General features: G+C 41.4%; 1 protein-coding gene across 1 annotated transcript; it reads left to right on the top strand.

Moving 5' to 3' along the window:
• The first annotated feature begins 3,146 nt into the window (after positions 1-3,146).
• rin3 (Ras and Rab interactor 3) lies at positions 3,147-20,472 on the top strand. The gene is made up of 14 exons (XM_071539091.1): positions 3,147-3,361; positions 7,925-8,519; positions 9,222-9,333; positions 9,441-9,513; positions 10,162-10,253; positions 11,011-12,127; positions 14,230-14,410; positions 15,178-15,349; positions 15,537-15,658; positions 16,443-16,629; positions 16,906-17,037; positions 17,198-17,364; positions 18,094-18,208; positions 18,925-20,472. Exons 1-14 carry the CDS (start codon positions 3,327-3,329, stop codon positions 19,188-19,190), a joined length of 3,366 nt encoding a protein of 1,121 aa, XP_071395192.1. The 5' UTR covers positions 3,147-3,326; the 3' UTR covers positions 19,191-20,472.
• The last annotated feature ends 1,459 nt before the right edge of the window (positions 20,473-21,931 follow it).

Here is a 21,931-nt window from a genome sequence, read left to right as displayed (position 1 = left end):
GGGAGATACTGAGCAGAGAAACAAGCAGAGCTAGAGATAGCAGGATGAGAGACAGAAAGAGTCTGGGAAGCTACTTTGATGTAGCCAACAGACTCAGAGTCAGTAATGAGGAGGTCATGAGCAGACTGGATACCAACGACAGTGCTGTTTGAACTGAAATGAGGTGCCAAACAGATAAAGACGCATTAAGTAACCTATGATGTTTATTGGCTAAGAGACTAAGCAGGTGCAACAACATGGACAGGCCTCTGGCACAGCTTATGGTAACCTGTAATTGGCACAAACAAAAGTCACATTTTCACAAAAGAGACGAGTAAGCTAGCTAATTAGAGATCCAACAGAAACATCAAGTGAAGACTCTATATGTATACAGTACATATATATATTATATATTTAATTTGCTTTTTTGGCTCGAGAACAAGGATTTTTAACCTTCGTAGCTGAAATGTCTTGCAGTGATTGGTATTGATCAACAACCCAATCAAACCCCTGCATATTTATTATGGTCATTTTGCCCCTTTAATCATAACAGCCAGGCTTTGGTTGGAATATGGTACACAGGCAACATGAGACAGTGCATATGGACATTTCTGCCAACAACTGTAACCATCAGGATAGTTTTCTGACACTTTTGTTCATCAGTCCGTCATCCTCATTGATTTTGTCCCAGGTTCCAATTCTCCATCCCTGTTGAGGGCATGCTCACACAACAAGCACTGCCCATAACATTGCCCCTGTTCTGTGGTCTTTAGTGGGATTTGTTGGTAACACTTTATAATAACCATCATTAATAAATGGTAAATTGATAGTTAATTAAACTTTAGTTAACAGTTATTTTACTGTTAACAAACAATGAAATGATCATTAATAATGTTTACTAATTATTAGTAATGCTATAATTTATGTTATTTTATCATTAGTTTGTGTAATATAAAATCATTTGTTTATAAATGATATATTGTATCATAGCTGATAAGAGATGGTAAAAAGGGTAAAAAGCTATGATACAATATATAATTTATAAACAAATGATTTTATATTACACAAACGAATGATAAAATAACATAAATTATAGCATTACTAATAATTAGTAAACATTATTAATGATCATTTCATTGTTTGTTAACAGTAAAATAACTATTAACTAAAGTTTAATTAACTATCAATTTACCATTTATTAATGATGGTTATTATAAAGTGTTACCGATTTGTTTGTCAAACCAGGCTACCACGCTACCGTTATGGTCTGTGATGCTCTGTTCCATAGCGCACTCTAGTGGTTGCTTTGATGAGGTACAGTTGACTCACTGCTCACTGCTCAGTGTGAAACCAACTCACAGCTCAACAGGAAAGGCTGGGAGAGTCTGAAGAGTCAAAAAGGCACGGCCACAGGTGTTTACACAGGAAGCAGCTGCACAGTCAGCAAGCTCCACTGCGTTGGTGTATGCATGCATATATGTGTTTGTGCATTTTGACCATGTATATATGTATGTATATATATTGAATCCATGCACCTTTGCATCTATGGATTGTGGGGTAACTGTGAACTGAGGGCTTTGAGGGCTAAAAGCAGGAAAGATTACATGAGATATGCATATAGATGGATAGGCAAGAGATGGTGTTTGCTGAAGATATGGTGAAGAGACTGGATTCTTAAAATATGTGTCAGCATTAGGGTTCAGCTGTTGCCTCTGAAACAGCATTTAGACCACCATGGGACACTAAAACTCTCCATTGAAAGCCAGACTAATGAAATTCTTTTAGGTTTAGCACTCTCTTTAAGGCAGGGTGAGGCAGGTTTCACTGCAGGTTTTATAGACTGTTGAGTGAAATCCTCCCACTTGGAATGATTCCTCTGATCAGACACGTGACATAATCTTTATAATAATAATAGTAATGATAATAAGAACATATTGACTAGCTGTGGTCAGAGAGGAACCTCCATCATATCAGAGGTGGAGGCCAACATCGGCCGGATGTATCAGTCTAAACCTAAAGTGTGGGGGAAGACCCACCCAAGTCTAGACAAATAACCCACTGCGGAGAGAAGACAGAGGCAAAGGAGAGGGGAGGGGGGGGGGGAGAAAAGAAACAAGAGAAGAAGAAAGGGGGGGGGGGAGAAGAGGAAAATGGAGGGGGAGAGAGAAAAGTGAAGCTTGTAGGAAACGTGCAGTTGTACATTCCAGAGCGTGAGCCGGGGAGCATCTGGAAATCTTTAGGGCTAGAGGGGAGGAGAGAAGGAAAGAGAGGAGGGGAGTGAAACAGTATCTGCTGAATATGTAAGACCGGCATGCAGGATTAAATCAGGATTGTTTGGTCTCGTTTTGTTTTGCTTTTTGAGCTTGTAGGAAAATGCTCACAAGAATGTTTCGAGAATTATCGTCACATTATTTGAATGTGTGAAAAAAAAAAAACCTGCAGCAAACAAATTCAAATGTGGGAACGTGTAACAAGAGCTGATCAGAGGAATTAAAATGGAATTCCATAAAAAAAAAAAAGATGTCATGTATGAATTTCTATGAAAAGATCTCATGAACAAGTAGAAACAGAAGTGTGCAAATCATTTTAAACGTGTGAGTGCAGAAACAAAGATTTTAACCAACAGATATGCACCCACATGTGAAATTATAAGGTAGTTTACTTCATTGACCACAAGAGGAAATTCTTTTTTCATAAACCAATGAAAGCAAAAAACACAACACAGCTTCCCTCACTGACAAAACAGCAACAGCCATCCACAACAAACCGTAACAGTAATTACACAGGAACAGCATCAACAGATGAATATCACTAAATGGTAGCAAATATTTGACCAAATCTTTTTGACACATGCACACATTTGACGTTGTTCATGCAAATTTTGCATATTCAAATGCTGCCGTACAACATGAACTATTACTATTTACTTTTCTACAACCTCAAAAATGATGACACTGATGTAATCCCACACAGATCTGAAGTTAAAAATAAGGGAGAAAGGAAGTATGCATGAGAGAGTATGTGTGTATGCATGAGAAAGAAAGTGTGAGAGAGAGAGAGAGAGAGAGAGAGAGAGAGAGAGTAGGGGGAGTCTGACCAGAATGTTCGGCCTCTTCCTGCCTGACTATCAGCTCAGGAAGTGGAAACCGAGACAGAGGGAGGGCAGACAGAGAGAAGCATACTTTCCTCTCTGCCCTTCAGTTTTTCCTTATTCAGTCCTGCTCCGAGCCACAGAAAAAGAGGAAAAGGAGCAGAGAGGAGGCGGGGTTTTAAATGGAGTAGAGAGAGAGAGAGAGAGAAAGAGAGAGAGATACTGGCAAGAGAGCTAACTTTCAAACTGTGGAAATATGATGGAAGCCAGCGTTGTTGCTCAGGACACAGGGTGAGTTTTACTGGGGATATGGAGCTGCGGGGGCAAGTTCTGTGGAGGGACTTGTGTTTTAAAGAGGCGGGGGGTGGGGGCGGGGGTGGAGGGGTTGTAACTGTCATGAAGGGGAAGGGAGGGGGGGGGGGGGGTGGTCGGGGGGGGTCGAAAGTCAGAAAACCAGAGCAGGAAAAAAACAGATGTGATGACTCACTGACCAGCTAATATAGGTCAATGGCCAGCAAGTCTTTTCCTGCTCCAAAACATGAGCTATCATGGGTGTTTAGTTCAAATGTGAATATCTGCTGTACTGTACGTCACTCCAGAGTGCTAATAACTGTGATACAGCAATGCTGACGGTGGGTTTTGGTTTGCTCTGCCCTCGCAGGGAAGAACATATAAGTGGCTGAAAGCATGCTGAGCACTAATCTCTTGTTCAGTGGGCAGTTGGGAATACGCATGACATGTTTTCTTTTGAGTGTAAACTGCCCCAGTGTTTGAATGTCTGATCTTGATAGAAAAGGTGGTTTAAGATCGGCCGTTTTTTTTTTCAATATATATTATGCATATTTACTATATTACATAGTAGTTAGATGTTTAGGTTTACCTCTGTCCATTTTGTTGTCATTTTGGAGTCAAATTCCTTGTATGTGTACATACTTGGCCAATAAAGCTGATTCTGATTCTGATTCAAATCAGTAACAGTATAGTATTTACTACAACAGTCAATTTTACTAATCTATGCTGGACTTGTCAACTTAAATCCATAGTGCATCCTTCCATAATATAACATTACTTAGCTATAGTCTGAATTCTTTAGGTTTTGTTATTTGGTTAGCTCTAAATGCAAGCTACCATTTTCTCCCTGACGGACAAGTGTTATTACATATGAAAAATTGGTATCAAAAGTTAGTTGCTATTGTGTTACACTGCCATTATCCCAAAGGTCACGTTAGGTCAGGCAAAGTGGTGTCGTCCAATCCGAGGCTGCTAAGACCGCTCACATCACTAAGAACAAATTGGTTCTTTGGGCCCATAAAAGTGTCCAATTCTTTTCTTTATTTATGATAATGCAGTAAATATGAGCGCTTGATTTCTCCATCAATTGACAATGAAGATGGTATTTCAGACGTGTAACGGCGTGTCTGTACTGAGTGTTCTGCTGAGAACTTCAGTTTCCAGTGCTGTTTCAGAAAATTCAGCTGACTTAACAGGAGATTTTTACCCCATTTGTGTGAGCACGCTTGGCACCAGCAGGACTCTTGGGATCTGTCATGTGGTTTCGTCGGTTCGGTATGCATTTTTTTCATTCATAGCGGAGTGACCTCACCTCCAGGCTGCACTGAACGTGGCTTAAAACATTCGATCGGTTCCAGCGATTACCAAGTGGCTCAAATGGTGTGTGGGTGCATTTTGAAAATCTTAAACTACCAGTTAAAATACCAATACTCCATTTCAGTCTTGTACCTTTGACTTTTTACCAGTCGGTTATTTTTTGTTCGATTTTTTTACCAGTCGAATGCGTGAAAACATGTGGATTCCAGTCATCTTTATATCTTTATTAAAACAGCCCTGATCAGGCTTTATCATGTAATAAAAATCTCTAATGTTGTCCATTTTAAAAGCCTACTGTTGGATACATGTAGAGTGCCAAGACAGTAAATATAAAAACAAAACAAGCTTTTCTCTCTTTCCTCTTTTTTAAATTTAACGTTTACGGTCTATTTACCACTGACCTTTTACACCTCTTCAAGCATTGGTTAGGAAGGCCCCGAAATGAGTCATGGGCCTGACTGTGGTGGCTTCCCACGACAAGAGCACTACTACTACTACTACTAATAATAACGATAATTTGTTTCTGAAGCAGTTTTCAGAACAATGTAATAATGTGCACTAGTGGAAACCAACAAATCAAACGACACTTAAGGCAGCTGCTGTATTTCAAATGATAGTAACACATGAAGCCTTTTACAAAATTCAGTGGAAGTTTAGAATCAACACGGCAAAGTACTGTAATATATCAAATACAAAATAAAAACCAGGACAATACAACTGTTATGCTATATAAATGTACTGTATATTAATTCAAATTCAAGTTTTTCTGTTAAGTCTGTTAAAAGATCCTCAATATAATCATGGTGCCAAACCATCACTGCTTTGGAAATGATTAAGCAGACTTCACAATCAAGTCTGAACTGTGCTAGAAGCCACTGTGATGAGGCTAAAATTGGAGTGATGTGGTCGCACTGTTTTGTTGCCTGGCAGCTGCATTTCGTGCCAGATGCAGGCGGAACAGAGCTTTTCAATTGAGGCAAAGACTAAAGCGAATATAGAGAATATAGATCAAGTTTTTTTGCCCTATCTCTGAAGCTGTTTCATTTTTCCAGTTTGTTCGGAATAAATAGAAGAAGAACCGGGTGGTTAGCATGAGCAGCGATAGCCGCCATGGCTGAACAGACAAAAGTAAAGAGCGCCACCTACAGAAACTCAAGCTTCATCAACAGAAAATCCAAGGAAAAAAGACGTCACAGTACTGGAGACACTGTTTGATTGACAGGTGATCTGTGGGAATTTAAGAAACCAAAAGAGGGAGAATGTCAAGGATTACCACTTTAACAGCAGCCAATGTTTCTCTGATGATAGAAAACGAATGGACTTGCAGTAAACAATTTATGAAGTCGCTTGAGGGAAAATGGGCCGGAGTATAAACAATTAAATTCTCAGCATGTGTTGAAGCTCCATAGCTGTTTCCTAGGACCATGAATCCTGATGCCGACCTTTAAAGTTGCACCGTAGGCAAGGTATTTACGTACAAATACACGCATTTTATCAGCCAAAGTCACAAAGTAGTGCCAGAAGAGCGTCCCATCCCCACCAACTCTAACTGAGACAGCGCAGATTCTCCCTATTTGGCCAAATTACATTGTGGTGACAGGGAATCTTTTCCGGCCACAGGAAGTGAAAAGTCTAAACTCAAGAGTGAAATCCAAACTGTCTCCTAAACAGCAGTGAGCAGCACTCTGTCCAGAGAAAGCTGGGCCCGACAGATATATCAGAGCACCGATAATATGTGCCGATAGTCGCATCTCACAGATACATCTGTATCGGAAAAAAATCCACCAATAAGCACAGATAATAATGATAATAATAATAATAATAATGATAATGCATATTTTATTTAGGCAGGGAATAAAATATGTTAAAAAAAATGTCTAAAGAGAGAACATTTGAACCAAAGAGACAGTGGCCATTTGTAATAAGAATGTATACCTTGTTATAAAAGAAGATGCATATATTATTTCAATTAGTTTTAATTTACTTTCAATGGTTAGGTGAGATACGATTGTTCTATGCAGGGTTTCCGTAAAATGTGCAGTTGTCCGACAAATAAAAATCTCGTCGGCCAAACTGTCCGGCAGAAAATATGACAAATATCAATAGCCTAATTAAATGATATTGCGTGACCTATAAAACTTGTTGCTGGCACCGTGGTTGGCGTTGCATTTGTGCAGACATTTCTCCGGTTCTGCTCCGGCTTTTTTACGAGGTGGGGAAGTTGGTCAGTACTGGGATAACTAGCCCTCCTTTTTACCAGCATGCATCTTCAAACAGAATGTGTATTTTTAGCTTTATGTTGGTATGTAAAGACGGCTCCAAAAAGGACAACAATGACCATAAGATTACTCCAAACAGCATAATCCCAGTGTTCTGAAGCAAAACCATTGCACTGTGAGTCCAGAAGTCCACTATTTACTTCATTATCTCCTACACACAACTGTAGCAAGCCGATGCTGCCTTCAAATGCTGTCAGAAATATTGCGATTGCAATAAAATGGTAAATACAAATGGCAAAGTTGAATTTTACATGATAGCCAAGATGCCAAGATGTGGCATTCTCACTCTCTGTTGAACATTTAGGTGCCACGTATATATACAACAATTTTTAGCCAACTATTTATTATTAAAATATAAGTTACAAAGCTGATGGGAATATTCTCTTCTTCTATCTGGCAGCACAAAGTAGCCATGCTTTGTTTCTAAAATAGTCAGCAAAAAAGCTACTATTATGTGAGGCTCCATTTTGTAATTTCTCACTTAAAAACAGGCTACTTGAATACACAATGAGTTGTAATTACGATTGTCAAATTCGGAATTACGAGTTTATGAGGAGCGCCTGAAGGCAGCAAGACTCTTCCATCAGATCTGACAGCCAAACGGTTCATAAAATGCATTTGTTGTATCTTTGCATTTGGTTTGTATTGTTTATTGCTATTTAAATTTACTCTAGCCTATCTAAAACATATGTCCGGTAAATATTCTACTTGTCCGGAATCCTGAAATCTTACCGACCTTTTTGGCCGGTAAAAAAAATGTCTAGCGGAAACCCTGGTTCTATGTATGATGTCACATAATGTTAAATTAATAAAAGTTGATTGTAAGTAAAACAAATCCTCCAGTGCAATTCTTTAATGATTACTCTTTAAGACGCAAATGTGACGAATGATTTCTGGGATATGTCTGATTTACATTATAAAAAAAAGAATTATCCTTTAACCTATGGTAACTTTTCTCTCTTTACAGCCAAACGAGCCCTCTGGCAGGAGCCCTCCACCCTCCCTCCTCCGTCCCCTCTCCCTCCTCCCTCCCTCCATCTTCCCCTCTCGCCTCACCCCCCCTCCCCTCCTCCCCGCCCCACCCCAGGCCGTCCCGACCCAAGCCCCCGCCTCCCGCGGCCAAGCCCTCGCAGCTCCCCTCTCGTCCCCCTCTTCCTCCGTCCACCCCTCCGTCCCTCCCTCCTCCTCTCCCGCCTGCTGTCTGCAAAACCCCTCCGCTTCTCTCCCCCAATCCTCCTCCCTCCCCCAACCTTCCTCCTCCCTCTCTTCCTCCTCCTCTCTCCCCTACTCCCGTCTCCCCGACGCCCTCCCCTCTGCTCCCTACTTCTCCTCCGCTCTCCTCTGATTTCACTCCCTCTCTTCCTGCTCCTTTATCCCCCACTCTCTCCTCCTTTCCTCCTCCTCCTCCTCCTCCTCCCCTCCTCTCTCCATCCTCTCCATTTCCTCCATCTCCTCCGGTCCTGAGCCCTATAGATCAGCTGGTTGGGAGCGCTTCAGTATGGCAGCCCAAAGGTCTCAGTCAAGACAAAGCCACTAGCATAATGGAGAGAGAGACGGCTGGGGTGAGACACACACACACACACCTTTTTAGCATGACATAAATCTTTAAATTCATAGTATAAATTTGTAGTATTGGGTCCTTTAATGGAATTAAGTATAGAGTAATACCTTTCTGAAAATGTAATGTTTCTACTGGTGGTTGGCTTATGATGATCACCAGCTTTTTACAGTACATCACTGACAGCAGTAGTAGTAATAGTATGGGTTTCAATGGAGAGTTTTAGTGTCCCATGATCTAAATGCTGTTTTAAGGTTAGGTTTACATCACTGACAGCAGTAGTAGTAGTAATAGCATGGGTTTCAATGGAGAGTTTTAGTGTCCCACGGTCTAAATGCTGTTTTAGAGGCTTTTCTGCACTGACAAGAACAACATTCGGGGGGGAAACACTGAATGCATGACATTTTTAGAGGCATTTTATGGCATGAAAATGGTCAAATTTAAAGATATTGAACTGGTCAAACTTAAATACAGGCCCTAGTGTGGATGGTGTGCTGTTTTTTCTCAAACCGTGGTCGGAAAATTCTGTTTTCATTTACGTGAAATTGCTGTAAAAGGCCATCCAAAATCAGTCTGCAGTGGGCAAAAAACCCTGGATTTAGATTTGTGTGATGCGTTGTATGGTGTAGCGTATTTCAAACCTGATATTTTGCAAGTTTTTTTGTTCTGACCTCAATATTGTAATCGCTGATGGCGACATTTCCAGGTGTTCCTGGTTCAGAGCACAGAGGACCAGGGTATGATGCTGTCAGTACGCCTACCTGACGGACAGGGGGCGCCACTCGTCCACAACCTGGTGGTCAAACAACACAAGACATGTAGGTATTGCACTGACTACCAGGAATTATTAGACATGGTCAAGTTAGTTGATATTAACATGGTTTCTCAGCACAGATGAATCTTAAATAAATCTTTTCTGTCACAGTTCTCCACTTAGAAGGGTCCTCTCTGGTTTTCAATGACATCTTCAAACTGGTGTCCTTCTACTGTGTCAGCAGGTAATACTGGACATATACACACACACACACACACACACACACACACACACACACACACACGGACATACGCGTAAAGATGCACTGTCAGCATACAAATACATTAAAAAAATGCACATGCATTGCACACATTCACATAGACGTGTGTACATATGCACATGCACAGAAACACACACATGCACAAACACATGTATATAAACATACATATACATACACACATACGCATTAAGTGCACATACACATGTACATATAAAAGTACACACAACATACTTACACATACACATACACACATATGCTTACATAAACATGCATATATAAACATACATGTTCATATGCACATACACTTACACATGCACATATACATACAGAAAAATGCATATATAAACATACACGTACATATAAATATACACATACACTTACACATGCACATATGTATACATAAAATCCATATATAAACATACTGTATACACACACAATACATATACACATGCACAAGCACATACTGTACACACAGACTGGACAACATGTACCTTCTCTACACACCGTAAGATTGTGTGATCTCCATTTATATATAATATACTGTATATTGTCACATTGTTGAACTCACTGCTTAGACTGTGCTGGTGTTTTATCTTTGAATCCACCAATAAGGGACGTCCTGGCCGTCCCACTGAGGTTACCCAGGGTCATCAGCATGGCAGCTAAGAAGGAGGAGCTGGAGGTCATCTCTGCCATGGGAGCAGGTAGATAATTCTGCATATATTGTGATCATTAGATTTAGATTGGATGACATCAAACTTTAATGATCGGTGTGGGGAAGTTGAGTCACTGCAGCAGGAAATACAGCAAGGAAGAAACAGAATATAAACAGGAACTAAACACCATTACTACAAATATATGAAAGTAGCCTATGAAAATATATGAGTTGCATCATGTATTCAGGGTGTGTGAAAATAACAGCAGTAGAACATGATGAGACAAATAATTTATAAATATAAGGAAAATATGCAGTATGAAAATAAATACAAAAATATCAAGACATATGCAATATACAACTAAAGGCAAAACATAATAACATAGAGAAAGCAAATATATGAATTTATAGAATATATTGGATACAGAATGTGCAAAGTATGCATCGTATTACATGATTATTATTATTATTACCAGGTGCAGGTGCCTTGCATATGTACAGAAAAAGTGGCATGCTGAGCACACATGCATTGAAAAAAATAGTTATACCTTAATTATATCTCCCCTTATATTTTAATTCATTTTTCTATTTAGTACATGTAACAGACTATCAATAATCATGCCTCTAAATGAGCCAGAACAAGCCAAAGAAGGCTAGTTTTCATAGGTGAATATGATCTGAGACAGAAAATAAATGGAAAACATGAAAAAAAAAAATCCATGATATGAAATGATGTGGACAGTAAATGAGTAATCTGTTAAATCATTACAAAACAACCCTCTCAACTCTGACTGCATGTGTTGCAGATTTCTGGACGTCCGAGCTGAACCAGCAGGCAGAGAAGCGGGACGTGGTTTCGGACCACGGCGGTCAGCCCAGTCTGTACTGGTACATCGACCCCGTCGCTGTGGAGGAGAACACCAACAAAGACCTGAACCCGTCCCCTTTCTCCAACCTGGAAAACATCACCTCTCAAAACAGCAACTCCTCCCTGCAGAACGGAGAGAGCCCGAAAACGAAGCCAGAGGTCAGAGGCCCGAACAAGAGCACGCCCAACCAGGACGTGTCGCAGAGATACAAGCGACCCCCGCCGCGACCCCCCAGCCTGAGCTCAGGATCCGGGTCGGGCCTGCTCTTCTCCTCTCCCCTCTCGGCTAATGCCTCCTCCTCTCTCACGGCAGCGGCTGAGAGAAAAGAGGAAGGAAGGGCAGTGGGAGGAGGGGAGAGAGAAGAGAGGAAGTCAGTGTCGACATCGCCCCCTCCGCTGAGGCCTCCCGTCCCCTTGCAGAGCCGCGCTGCGCCCCCTCTGCCTCCCGCTCCGCTGCGTCGCACCTCCTCCAGGAAGAGCGCCGACCGAGAGGGAGGGGAGGCGACGGAGAGAGAGAAGGGACATAATCCTGCCAAGAAAAATGAGCGCGAGGGAGGAGGAGAGAGGGGAGAGGAGAAAACAGGAACTAATTCATCTCTGATAGAGCAGGTGGCTCGACAAGGGGATTCCTGCAGCAGCGGCAGCCAACATCGAGAGGAGGAGGAGGTGAAAAAGGAGGACGAGGAGGCGAGGGAGAAAGAGGAGGCGGGGGGGGAGGAGAGACAGGTGAAAATGGATAAAGGAGAGGAGGAGAAGCAGAAGTCCAGCTCCGACGGCCAACCGTTGGTAAAGAAGCCCTCCCGTCCGGTTCCTCCCCCGAGGAGGAGACAACCTTCCCAGGCCAATGCCCCACCGATCCCCAACCCGGCAGGAGGAGGATCAGCCAATCAGATCGCCGGGATGAGAGCGGCCCCTCCCTCGCCGGCGCGGCGGCCAGACGTGTCCCTTTACTCGCCGCAGGGGGGCGCCGTGGTGGGAACCGACCCCGACTCCTGCTCTACCAGCAGCACAGAGGAAGAGGGAGAGTCGAACCAGGAGCAGGAGCAAAACCACAGGTACGTCCAGAAGCATGGAGCAGTCGCTAGGGGGCTGGTGGGGGTTTATGTGTAGAGAGGCTGGTTGCAGGTTCAATTCCAGTGATTATATGAGCAATGTTTTTAACCTTTATTTATGCAGGGAAAGCTGACTGAGCACAATGCTTTCTTCGAGTGACATCCTAGGTGAATTCGAGAACTCTTGGACAGAACAAACGTCTCAAGAACGCAAGAGCAGAGAAGCGTCTTTGCAGTTTCAGATGAGCTGTGTCGCCAGATCAGTTCAGACACACAGCTGTTCAAGTGGCTCTAGCACTGTTTGGATGTGATGTGTCTTTCTCGCAATGAATCTTGGGGCTTCTCGTTCGTTTCTGTTGGCCAAGTCAACCTCTGAGATCTTTATCCGTCCTTGGCATTCTTGTAATTGAATTGGACTTTGGGCTTTAAATGTCACCCCCTGCTTCACATTCACACAGTCACACATATCGCCACCTGGGAGCTGCCCAGTACAACCACAGTCTTCTACTGTCGGCCACTGAGCAGCTCCACTGGAGCAGTTGAAGGTTCTGTGTCTTGTTCAAGGACACCTCAACAGTAGGCGCTGAGGAAGGGGAGAGTGTTACTAATTCACTTTCCCAACCAACATTTTCCCAGCTGGTCTGGGGATTTGAATTGGAGGATTGCTGGTTCTCCCAACTTCTAGGCTACTGTTGAGTTTCAACGCTGTCAGAGTTCTATTGAGCAAGGCACATGCAAATCCTAAAATACAAGCCCACATGCTATTCATTGGGTTTGTTAGATTTGTTTGGTCCATGTATTACACTTATTTCTAAATTTGGTCTGGCGGAGAGTGATGCTTGCATAGTAGGGTGAATGCTGGACCTTGACATTGATTTCTTTTTTCTTTTTTTGAAATTTTTAGTTTTTAGTTGATTTTAACATTGAAATCTAACTTTTGAGTGTCTATCACATATAGCTACAGTATCCATTTGTACATACTGTATTCAAGGAGAACCATTTTTGGACCAGCCGCTTCTTGCCACATGGTATTTGGTCAAGATTTCCTCAAGGTTTTTTTTGGGGGGGGGGTCGCGTTCAGACTCATGCAAGTAAATGAAAATGAATGACAGCGACATCTTGAGGCCAATCAGGCTGAGCAGGGTCACAAGAAAATTCAAATGGGTTCCGTTATGCTGGAAAAGGTGGCATCGAAAGTTATTGTCTGTGAATGTTTCTAAAGCCTTCTCAAGTCCTTAGTGGTAGGCTGAATAAAACACTGTAGGCTGCAGGTTAGTGTTCAATGTAAGGAATGTCTTTAAAGTCACATTGAAACCGCATATTGAGAGCATCTTGCTTCCTTAATGTGGTGTATTTCCTGTTCCTGGAACATAACGCAGGGAGGGATCATCCAAAATTGTAAACCAATGGCATATAAGTCAGGGAGAGACAGCAGTTTTATTTGATGGGAGGGATGGAACAAAAAAAAAATGTTCAAAAATTTGAGATGGTTTTATTGGTTGGAATTTTTATTTATGCCTCCTGGTACACAATGAGGTCACCTCTACAAATTTTGTTTTTCCAGGAAATGAAGTAAATGAGTTTGAAGTAATGATATTTTGATATATATTTCTTTTGTCATCGTGATATGTCTTTTCCTGGTTTTAAAGGCTGCATTACAGTAAAGTGATGTCATTTTCTGAACTTACCAGACTGTTCTAGCTGTTCTATTATTTGCCTTTACCCACTTAGTCATTATATCCACATTACTGATGATTATTTCTCAAAAATCTCATTGTGTAAATATTTTGTGAAAGCACCAATAGTCATCCCTACAATATTGTCGCAATATTGATATCGAGGTATTTGGTCAAAAATATTGTGATATTTGATTTTGTCCATATCGCCCAGCCCTACTTACAACTGAACATTTAGCCCACTTTGTAGAAAATACCAAGATATATACTGTGTATCGCCATTCAGCCTAAAAATACCGAGATATGATTTTTGGTCCATATCGCCCTGCCCTATTGTAAATATAAATTGTCATGCAAAGTTGAATCTATTTTCACTGTAAAATGTTATCTGATTGTGTTTCATAAGGTTTAATGTACGTTTCTTTCCAGTCGCCCTGCAGATGGACGCAACTCCAAGGCAGTGGTGAAGCGAACCCCCACCACCGTTATGTTGGACCGAGCCCGGCATCGCCTGTCCACCGTCCTCACCGGCCTCATCAGCCATGACCGCCGCCTCACACAGCGCATCGTAGAGCTGGCCCGGGACCCTCTGAGCTACTTTGGTAATCTGGTGAGTACAAGAACTTAACGTGAGGACAGCAACAAGTACACACAGAGTTCGAACAATATGGATAATTTAAGGCTGATACTGAGTTTTTGAACTGAAGGTGTCAGTCTGTACAGCCTGCAATGAAACCTGCCCCACCCTGCCTTAAAGGAATAGTTCACTCAAAAATGAAAATTCTGTCATCATCTACTCACCCTCATGCCAAATGAAACACAGGTGAAATTTGTTAGTCCATATAACACACAGGGAGGTTGCCAGCACAACTTGGTAGCAGCCTTCTCCAAAACAACTGAAGTCAATGGGGACCTGTTCTTTAGAGTTCCAAAACAAAAACAGCCAAACAATCACACTGTGAATAGAAAGACCTATACACCATTATTTGTTGCAAATCAATCAGCCGTAGTTAAGATTTGCACTAAATGATGGTCGAAATATACTGTAGGTCTTCTCGGAACTGACTCGGAACTATTCCTTTAAGAAGCTGCTAGCCCTAAAAGAATTTCATTACTCTGGGATTCAAGGGAAAGTTTTAGTGTCCTATGATGGTCTGGATGCTGTTTCAGAGGCTTTTCCAAAAATGCCCAAATTTAAAGCCACTGAATATTGGCACAAAATAGCAGCTACGGTCAACTTCAAACCAAAAATATGAAAAAAACAAAAATACGTGAACATTTACAACTCTCCCAACTGTAAAAATGAGAACTACAACTCAAACCTGCAATGTCATCAACACGTACATTCGTCAAGTTTTGTCATGTTTTGTTATTTAGGTAAAGGAGCACCGTGCATTCACCCTGGAGACCATGTCGCGTCACCCCTCCTCCACTGAGCTGTTACAGGAGATCAGACAGATGATGACTCAGTTGAAGAGCTACCTACTGCAGAGTACAGAGCTGCAAGCCATGATGGAGCCACAGCATCAGTATACACAAGACAAACTAGGTAACTTGACAGCTAAGTACAACTAGGGTCAGACCAATATATCTGGCCAATTTGGGCCTTTTATTAATGGTAGTAGCTTCAGAGATAGCAGTCTGTAAAACTTGCAGTGAATTTCGATTTGCTTTGCACTCAACTGTGTGTGTGTGTGTGTGCGGGTGTGTGTGTGTGTGTGTGTGAATCCATCTAGAGGCCATAGTGGAAGCAGCTCTGTGTAAGAGTGTTCTGAAGCCACTGAGAGAGCCAATTTACCGCAGTCTGGAGACAATCCACACTGACAATGGCAGCCTACAGCAACTAGCACAGAACCAGGTAGGACAGGACCTTGATATCATGGGAAGATGCATATCCTAGCAGTGGTGGTAGCAGGAGTACTAGTAGTAGTACTAAAAGTAAAATTAGTTGTAGTATAATTATTACCATTATGGCCAATGTACTTCATCTGAGTGAGACTCCACACAGAGGCAGGCAGTCTATCACAGATAGAGGTAAGTAACCTCGGATTTACTGTTATTAGTAGCAGTAGTAGTAGTAGTAATAGTAGCAGTAGTAGTAGCGGCAGCAGCAGTAGTAGAAGTAGCAGTAGCAGTAGTAGTAGTTGTAGTAGTAGCAGTAGTAGTAGTAGTAGTTGTTGTAGTAGTAGTAGTAGTAGTAGTAGTAGTAGTAGTAGTAGTAGTGTTAGTAGTAGCAGTAGTAATAGTTGCAGTAGCAGTAGTTGTAGTAGTAGCAGTAAATAGTACCAGTAGTAGTAGTCCCAGTAGTAATAGTAGTAGTAGTGGTAGTACTAGCAACAGTAGTGGACGTAGTACTAGTAGTAGTAGTATAAGTATTAGCATTGGTAATAATTTTAGTAGTGGCACTAGTAGTAGAAGTAGTAGTAGTAGTCATAGTAGTAACAATAGTAGTGCTAGGAGCAGCTGTAGCAATACTAGTAAAAATAGTTCTGACATTACCACCATAGAGTAACTAAATAATGCTAGTACTATAGCAATGGTAATATTGTGTTTACTATAATATACTCCTATAATTTGACACTACGATGAATGATCATTATCGTATCTGTATTGTACTATATTGTCTATTGTGTGTGTGCCAGTCTGTCGTCCTAGGCAGCACCACCACAGCATTAGGAGTCACCACTTCAGTCCCTGAAGCCCCCGCTATGGAGAAGATAAGCAGTAAACTGAACAATCTCCATCTGGAGTATTCCCCCCAGAGGAAGATAGAGCTGCTGCTGAAGACCTGCAAGATCATCTACGATTCCATGTCTGTCAGCTCTCCAGGTTAGAACCCATAATAACCTATTGACCTCTGACTGCTAACTAGGAATTCTCCTAAACAAACACTGTATACTTGAGATGTAATGTCCAATTTAAAAAGATACTGAAAGAAATCAGCACAAAATATTGGCTATCAGCAGCTTCAAACATCAGTCTAACACGAACAGGCTGCATGTCAAGTACCAGCTGATGCAAATGGACTCAAAGTGTGAACAAGATGAACAAGTGTATAAACCGATAATGGTGTGTGTGCGTGTGTGTGTGTGTGTGTGTGTTTAGGGCGGGCCCATGGTGCTGATGACTTCCTGCCTGTAATGATGTACGTCCTGGCTAGATCCAACATGTCCGCCCTGCAGCTGGATGTCGAATATATGATGGAGTTGATGGACCCATCACTCACACTAGGAGAGGGTACACACACACACACACACACACACACACAGGCATGCATGGACAAGTTTAACCCCAGCAACCAGTGTAAGAAATTGTTTTTAAATTTTTTCACGTGTGGTTTTGTATGTGTGTGTGTGTGTGTGTGTGTGTGTGTGTGTGTGTGTGTGTGTGTGTGTAGGTTCCTATTACCTGACGACCACCTATGGGGCTCTGGAGCACATTAAGACCTTCGACCAGCAGAGGGGAGCGACACGGCAGCTGAGCAGAGAGGTTCAGGATTCCATCCACCGCTGGGAGAGACGACGCACCCTCAACAGGGAACGCATGGCCCAGGGATCTGTCCAGGTACACACACACACACACACACACACACATACACAAAACATGACCAACAACAATGATACAGCTCAGTGATCTGTAAAGGTCACACATGATGATGATGATGATGATGATTTGTCTCATCTGTTTGCCTGAAACTCTGCATCGACGTTTGTTTGTTGTGACTGTCAGTCTTATGTACGGTGGCCTGGAAGTGCAAATGTAAATAACAATTTAGCAGTTCAAAATACACATTAACATTTCAAAAAACAAAGTAAAATTTCAAAAAACACAACATTTTATGAAACAAATGAACAGTTCAAAAAAGATACATTAACAATTCACAAAACAAATGAAAACACAAAAATTTCATAAATCAAATTAATTAATTGTGGTTCAAAAACCACCATTTTACAGAACAAATGAACAAAATAGAAAACAAATTAGCAAATCAGAAAACACATTCATAAAACAACGTAACCAAATGAAAAACAAATTAAATGAGAAGACACAGCAAGATTTCAGAAAACAAATTAACATTCACAACATAAATTGATAAATCGCAAAGTTAGTAGCTTAATGCTAATGCTAACATGCTAGTATTGGGATCAAAGTGTAAGGAAACTGATAATACTTATGGTCACATGGTTCTTTTTGTTGCGTACTCATGAAATTTGTATTTCACATCATAACTGAAACACACTGAGACACTTCCACAGAGTTAACGCTGTGTACATTTTGTGTGTGTGTGTGTAGGACTTCCTCACAGTGTGCTGTCCTGAGATGGGATCCAACCCCAAAACTCTGGGCGTCCTCCCCACCACAACCATCCAGGAGCTGGTGGAGCAGTGTGCTGCACGCTTTGAACAAGGTAACCTACTGGAAGAAGGCTTTTTATACTTTTTAAGTACAATTCATTAGCCTACAGTTATTTCTTAAAAGGTTGGAAATGATAACCTCCAAATCTGCTTTATTTTTTAATTTTTCTAACAGTTTTATTACTTATTCTTAGTATTGCTACTACAGACATGTATGGAATGGCTTTTTAAGAGTTTCATACCCCACTGACTTTGATTAAGAATAACCTCTATATATAAACAGCTCTTTTTTAAAGAGAGTTACAGAGCACATTTGAGATAAAATCGACAGCAAAAGCAATTAAAGCAAGATAAGAAAAAGAAGAACAGCGCCCTCTTCCTGTTTTGTGCCGTAAGGCAATCCAGCAGATTTCCCGCCAAATCTGACTCAGTGGCACACAACGAAAAATGCAGAGTATAGGCCAGTAAAGGCTGACAATCTTATAGGCAATGGTGTCATTTGTTAAATGTAATTATACTAATGTCTCAAAATGTATTTGGTAATGATTTATTGATGCTGAAATGATACACATAGCACCTTTAAGTTTTTTTTTCACAAAAACCGATATAGGGAAAACATCGTAAGTTCTTATATTGAGTGGTATGTCTGTTTAATAGTCCAGACAATAGTGCTGGTGCCATGAATTTGTTTGTATAGGGTACTGTTAATATGACACTGCTTGACCCCTCCTATTCTTGTCTGACCCTTCTTGTTTCCCCCCCATCCCAGACTCCTATACACTGAGTGTGTATGTGAACGATGTTTCTCGGCCCCTGGCCCCTACAGAGCTGGCCCTCAGTGTTAAGAGCAGCCTCTCACCGGGGGCCTACTGCTTCGTTTATCACCCTGACAACCAATCTGACTTCCAGCCCGTCAACAGTCACCCCGGCGACGAGCCTCCAGCTACACCTGAGGGAAGCAGTTGCCATGACGACACAACAGCCGTCGATACCAAGGCAGCGGAGGAGGAAGAGGAGAGTCTGATTAGCTTGTAACCATTGCAGTATCATAGTGGAGGCTGCTGTATCGCTATGGTAACCACATCACTGCGGTGACAGTGTTACCGTGGTGACTGCATCACCAAAGTTTGAATTCAGAATGGGGTTACATTCGACAGCGAGGATATTTTTAACAGTTTTATGTTACTGGAATGTGTGACTGAATTGAATTGTGTATTTTCATGAATGTATTTTATTCTCAGGTCTCTCTTGAAAAGGAGATACTAATCTCAATGGGACTACCTGATTAAATAAAGGAAAGTGCAAAAACCTAATAGCATAAGAGGTCCACTTACATCTTAAACAGGGTTTTTGTGGGTCCCAGGTGGATCCATTCAATTCATTCAGACCGCATTCATATCAAGTGGGTTCCCATCAATACATAGTACTAATGTGCGTACAGGAAATCAGATAAGTAAACATGCAAATCAATACACATTTGCAGTAGCTACCAAAGATCAACAGGGTAAATATAACTTGGTGCTTGAGAAAAGACTTGTTGAGTTGCTCTTGAACCCTTAAATGTTGATATAGAAGCTAGTGGTCAATAAAAAGGGCTGATCTGGGTACTGTAAACATCAGGCCATAAGCTGTTTCTTCTGTCAATAAATAAAATGTAAAATATGCTCGCTGTTTAGTGCAACCCCCATTATTTGGAATTAATTATATAACAGTATAAGACAATTGGTCTGATCGCAGAGGTCAACCTACAAGCGCAAGTGCAACACCAAAGTGACCAGCAGCCAACTTTAACATAAGAGACACCAAAGAGATGGATGACTGATTTCCCTTGTTTGGTGGCTCTCAACATGGGGGTCAGGAACCCCAGGGAGGGGGGGTCATATGTAATGTAAAAATATATATAATTCTAACACGCACATATATGGTCATGTTTATACTCTGTTTATACTCTGTGATGCTTCATTCTTCATTCTCAAGTTCTTCCACATGCAGAGTTAGAGGAGTAACTGATTACGTGTAACAGGATTACAGTAATCTGATTACATTGTAACTCTAATCCATTTCCAGAAAAAGAAAAAAAAAAAAAACTTCACTTGAAACACAGCTAATCAGTAATCTATAAAGGGATTACATTTGAAAAGTAACTTCATGGACTCTTCAAGACTCTTTCATCTTCACTCAGAAAGCTCCAATAAGCATCAAGCAGTTTCATTCCACAGCATCTCTCGTCCATATACTGGTACTGAAGGTGTTGTAAATAAACTGTGACTTTTACAGTACACTGTTGCTGTTTGTTGTTTGCATTGACTTTTCTAAAGTAAAGGATTTGTAATGTTCGCCACATTGTGTTTCTTCTGCATTCATCCATCAATGGCGGGCCACAGCCATTGGAATCAATACAAAAAATTACTCCACCACCCACCACTGCTACAAAACATGATAGGAGCCAAAAAATTCAGTATAGATAGATAAACAAATGTGGAACGTTGTAGTGAGAGTGCAATGGGTGTTCAGCAATAATTTACCCTCACAAACCACTGCTACAAAAAAGGAGGAAGTGCTTAAATATGATGAATATATTCCATCCAAGAGCCAAGGAGTAAATAATATGCTGCTACTGATGATGTCTTCCTGTTAAAAGCATTGAGAGGTGAGGTGGTTTTACTAGATGTCAACTGAAGACCGATCAGGCAGTGTAACATTTTAACGGCAAGAAAGAAAGAAAAAGAAAGAAAGAAAGCAGCTATCAACATGCTGTGATGTGGCAGTCAGTCAGATTCTCAACAATTGTATTTTCCGGAATTAGGAAAACGTGACGTCCGTGCATTATTATTTTTTTTATTAGCAAATCAGCCATCATGTGCTTTGAATGAGTTTGAGTTTACAGGCCATAAAATAGCACATACATTCAATTGAAAAACAAATGAAAAACAATGCAACAAATAATGCAGTCCCCTTCTGGGCCAATCTATTAAATACGTCACCTTGTTTTGACCTGCAATTGTAGCGCCCCATTGGGCCAATCGGTGAGATGCATCGTCCCCCCCACGTTTCGTCGAAATCCAATCAACGGTTCCTGAGATATTACGTGACACAAACAAATGAACGAAGAAGTCATCTTGGGGGGGGGGGGGACAATGGCCGAAATGGGAGTTGATGACGAGAGCAGCGGTCGTGTGATGTGACTCAGACCGTCTGTCTGAAGCTTGTTAGCCTCGGTAAAATCAGAGTGTTGCAGAGCCACTGTGAAGACCAGCCGCTTCCTGTCTGCAGGTCATTATTTCCAACGAGGCCCCTAACAAAGTCTCTGGATGGTAATGAGCTTCCTGTAGGCTAACAAACTCTCTGCAGAATCCCTCTATCTCTAATTTCACCTTTTTTTTATTATCTTATTGCAATAGCAGCTCATATTGTCACCCACATGTAGAACATGTTTCATGACCCTGAAGCTGAGCCAAACCATTGAAATTGCACTGCATAATATCAAATATGCATGGTGTCAATGGACAAGTTTTTTTTCTCAATTCCTGTAAAGCTGACAGTTGGAGATGGAAGGTTTCTGTGGGGTAACTGACAATAAACTAACAAGGTGTCTCACTACACTGCTGATGGCTGACACTTTCACTACAATGGGTCTTAACAAGCTGTCTAGAAGGTTTGTGATCCCACAGGGTGAAATGTGGCTTTTTGAAGCTGAGGAACCTTTTTCTAACCTTTGCTATGCAACACCATCCGGTATACAACCTGATAACTGCCCAGTATAACCACAGTCTTCT

Source organism: Centroberyx affinis, unplaced genomic scaffold (genome assembly GCF_046629955.1).
Source record: "Centroberyx affinis isolate AG114_WGS23_722 - 3 ecotype Tasmania unplaced genomic scaffold, CSIRO-AGI_Caff_v1 ptg003392l_1, whole genome shotgun sequence".
NCBI lineage: Eukaryota > Metazoa > Chordata > Actinopteri > Beryciformes > Berycidae > Centroberyx > Centroberyx affinis.
The sequence above is the reverse complement of the archived record's forward strand: the minus strand, read 5'-3'. Positions and strand labels throughout refer to the sequence as shown.